Here is a 3,875-nt window from a genome sequence, read left to right as displayed (position 1 = left end):
CACATCTTCTCTGTAAACCATCATACACTGGACGTGATGCCTGTGCATGTCTCACCCACAAAGTGTCCTTGCTGCAAAATCCTTCACAGAGGGAAATGGAAGGACAGCTGAATGTCCACATACTGTATAGGACATAGTGAAGCACATTCATGGCTTCATGCAAACTGAGAGAGATGGTACTGGAGGTGGACTCAAAGGATCAATGTTTACTGAATATGTTTCATATCATGGTGAAACAGGTCGATATCATTTGGTAAAGAAACAATAACTTCAAATGTCCACCTCCAAGTCCTATACTACTATTGCTACTACTGCTATTACTACTACTACTACTACTACCAATACTAATAATAATAATACATGTTATTATTATTATATTATAGTGAGACATTGAGTGGGATTGGTGGATATGTCAGTAAACATGTGATTTACAATTTTAAAAAAACGGTTGACTTCTGAAGAGTCACAGTTAATAATCAATCAGATTTAAAATGCTCTGTGCTTTTACAGCTACTTTTCATGCCTGGTCCATTGGGTAAAATAAATCATCCATGTTTATTTTATCTGTTTCGAGGAAACACAGTGATACTGCAGTGATAATCTATAAATCTATATAGATTGAGTTTTAGTCTATAATTGCATGATCATTGTCACCGGAGCAATATTTGGCACCGCTGCCTCTTTACGTGCCCGGCCCGTATCGCACTGTGGGATCACTATTGGACTACGGCACTCACGGGCTCTGCAGAAAACCACAGCGTAGTAGTTCGAGTGCCATCCAGAGTTGATCCATCACTTCCTCTATGCGCGCTACGACACCGAGGGACCGGTCCGTGTGTCTGCGGAGCACATGCTCTGCGCGGGCATGTGACTGGACGAGGACAGGTAACAAAAAAAATGACGTTAACTTAGCGCTGAGTGGTTTTAGATTCTCCCCTGCAGCCTGCAGCTGACAGCCCGGGATGCCTGTTATTTACCCGTGTCCCTGCGCAGAGACCCCGGGGCCTGCGGGGACACGCCGGGCGCAATAGACGCGGGGGAAGTGGCTCATGGAGAGAACGTCCCGGCGACGCACGGCTACTACGGATCCTTACCCCTTGCTCGAAGAGAGACCGCAGTGTTATGATCATTGTTGGTGGTGGTGGTCGTGGTGGTGGAGGAGGGGGGGGCGGAGGGAGGGGGGGGAGCAGCCCGACTGCAGCAGGCTACTACACTCCGCCGGGTTCGGCTTGGCTCGGCCGAGGTCGTTCGTCCTTCCCAGGCTTGTCCGTAGCGCACCCGCCGCCGAGGCTCCACCGCAGCTTCGGGCGTCAGACGGATTAGGCAAATCGGACGTAGCTGATCTCACGCCACCCGCTATTGGTGGCTCTGACCTGTCGCTGTCAAACCGCCTGGCGAAATCCAATTAAGTGTTTAAAGGCGAGAAGCTAAGAATAGCGCCAATTACAGTCAAAAGTTTCAGATCCTCAGCGTGGTGCTGCTGGTTGATGCTGGTTGATGCTGGTGCTGCTTGGGGGTAATAGAGCAGATGAGTGGGGCACCATGTATAGTTCATGTCACTGATGAATTACCTGCCTGAGAGGAGCTGCCTTCACTGAGAGGACGTCAATACAGCGATGCCATGATCACGAGGATTATTTTGGATCCGTGGAGGGAGCGCTGAAGATAAAACACAGGATCGGACACAGGTTACATATGGTGCCAGGTAGTGTTTTCTATTCTTTACCACCCTGCTCCTGTAGTCCTCTGTGACAGTTTGGTGGATCGAGGTGGGTTGTCTCCATGTTCTGATGCATTGATCCTGCAAACTAATTCACCTTTAACTCAAGCTTAACACTGACAGGGCTTTTGTAATGACATGTACCTTTAAGAGGCATAGGTTGCATATGTAGTAGCCTTCCTATCCAGGCCTGTGAGGACATTAAAACCACCTTTCTGAAATGTGATGTTTATAGGAGGCTGCTGGTTCTGTAGCTGCAGGAATTGGACCCTGGTGATAGTAGTGAATCGTCCATACAGTCATACTTTGTATGTCAAGGTGGGAATTTGTTTTCACCTTGAAGTGAGACAGAAGGTTGTAAGACAGGAGACCTGGATCCCGAAGAAGCTGTTCCCCCAAATTTTGTAGAATATACATACAGCACAGCTTCCTCTCTGCCTGTGTGTCAGTCATGTGATTGGATAAGAAACATGGTTTGTCTATAACTGGAGTTGTTGACTGGGGATAGACCGTGGGTTTTGCATTTTAGTCTGAGCCAAGGAGACGCAAACTGTGTTATATGCACTGGCAACTGGTGTGTAGATGAACATGTGATTATTGGATACTAAAAATAGGTGATGTTATATAGGAAGCAGGAGAGGTCAGACTGTGTCTAGCCAATCGACACATCCAAATGTACATATGGACATCACGCACCCAGGAGCCCCTCCCACCAGAAATCCTGTAACACATGACAGACTGATGTCAACGTAAGTGGTAACCAGTCGGCAGGTTGTTGGTTCCCTGCCTTAGAATATGGCTTCAAGACATGATATTACATTTTAAACCACTTTTTAAGAAGATTTGCTCAAAAGTAGATGGGTGGATGTTTTCTTTCTTCCTCAATCCGTTACGTTACTTTTGAAAACTAACACTTTGGTAGCACTAAAATGGCACTTACTTATAGCACTCTGTAGTTTTGCTTTATTTCGAAGAAATTTTACTGTCTTGATTCTTGTTGTTCTTGGTTTGTACCCTCAGGGTTGAATGCACTTATTGTAAGTCGCTTTGGATAAAAGCGTCAGCTAAATGAAATGTAATGTAATGTAATGTAATCCTTTCTATCGTACCAACAAACCAGTGTTGAGGGATGCAGGATAGTGTCATCATCACTATCAGTTTAATTGGTTATTTAAATGGCCCTGTATAGGTTTAACCATAACCTTGGAATTTAAGAAGTTGTTGTTTTGTTTTGTCAAACGTCTAATCTCCCGAGGCTTTGCTCGTGTTCGCCGGACAATCTGGGTGTCATGAGCTGAGGATAACATCAGGTTCAAGTGAAGGATTTAGTAAGGCCTAACGTAACTAAAGTAATTGGGTTGGTTTGTATCAGTGGGAGCGTGTTGCTTCGTTCAGTATGGGCCGGCAGCGAGCAGCCACCTACTGTATTGTATTACTGAAAACACTCAGAGGAGAAAGAAGAAAAAGAGAAGAACAGATCCGGTGGAATGAAAAGCAGGACGGTTGGGTTTCTCGGACTGTAACGTCCATGGGAAACAGCCTCATTCTGTATTTTGTTTGTTTGAGAAAACTGAGGTCACCGCTTTAACCCAAAAGAAGACATCTTTTACCAAAGCTATTATCCTCATGTCGTCAAAACTTTAACCCAAGGTCGGAAAGGCTGTAAAGGACTCAGTTATTTCTGCCGTCTGAGCCCTATCTTCAGTTAGTAGTTAACTCAAAGTTCCAGAGTAATAGTAATCCAGAAATCTTCCACAACAATGACAATTTGCTTTCAAGTCTTGGTGTTCATTGATAAAACAATGCACAGTCTTTTAGAACAATATTGGATGTGTTTTCTCTTATTGAGATGATCTGAACCTGCGAAATCTATGCTTTATCTCATCTAACATGTTTTTATAGTCAAATAAAAACATACAGAATGTCTTATCTTTAAAGTTGAGCTCATGATTGATTAATTTTAAGATATTCAGAGCTAAATTTATCATGTGTATAAAACCATATATATATATATACGATTGATGCATCTATCCGAGAATCATAATCGTTCTGTAAACTCAGTCTAGTTCCCCCCTCCACATTCTCGACTGGATATAGTCGGTGGTAATACACAGTATGTGACAACGAGCTAACATGGGATCATGACACGGTTGCT

General features: G+C 44.1%; 1 protein-coding gene across 1 annotated transcript in view; it reads right to left on the bottom strand.

Annotated features, from left to right (window-relative positions):
* mapk8a (mitogen-activated protein kinase 8a) overlaps positions 1 to 1,130 on the bottom strand; it is a 13,155-nt gene extending 12,025 nt beyond the window's left edge. The window contains exon 1 of the mRNA XM_061087492.1: positions 1,095 to 1,130. Within this exon, the coding sequence (XP_060943475.1) occupies positions 1,095 to 1,130 (36 nt within the window). The remainder of the gene's footprint in view (positions 1 to 1,094) is intronic.
* Positions 1,131 to 3,875: the final 2,745 nt, after the last annotated feature.

The sequence above is a fragment of the Limanda limanda genome, chromosome 15, assembly GCF_963576545.1.
Source record: "Limanda limanda chromosome 15, fLimLim1.1, whole genome shotgun sequence".
Lineage (NCBI taxonomy): Eukaryota > Metazoa > Chordata > Actinopteri > Pleuronectiformes > Pleuronectidae > Limanda > Limanda limanda.
This window is presented reverse-complemented; position numbering and strand designations above follow the sequence as displayed.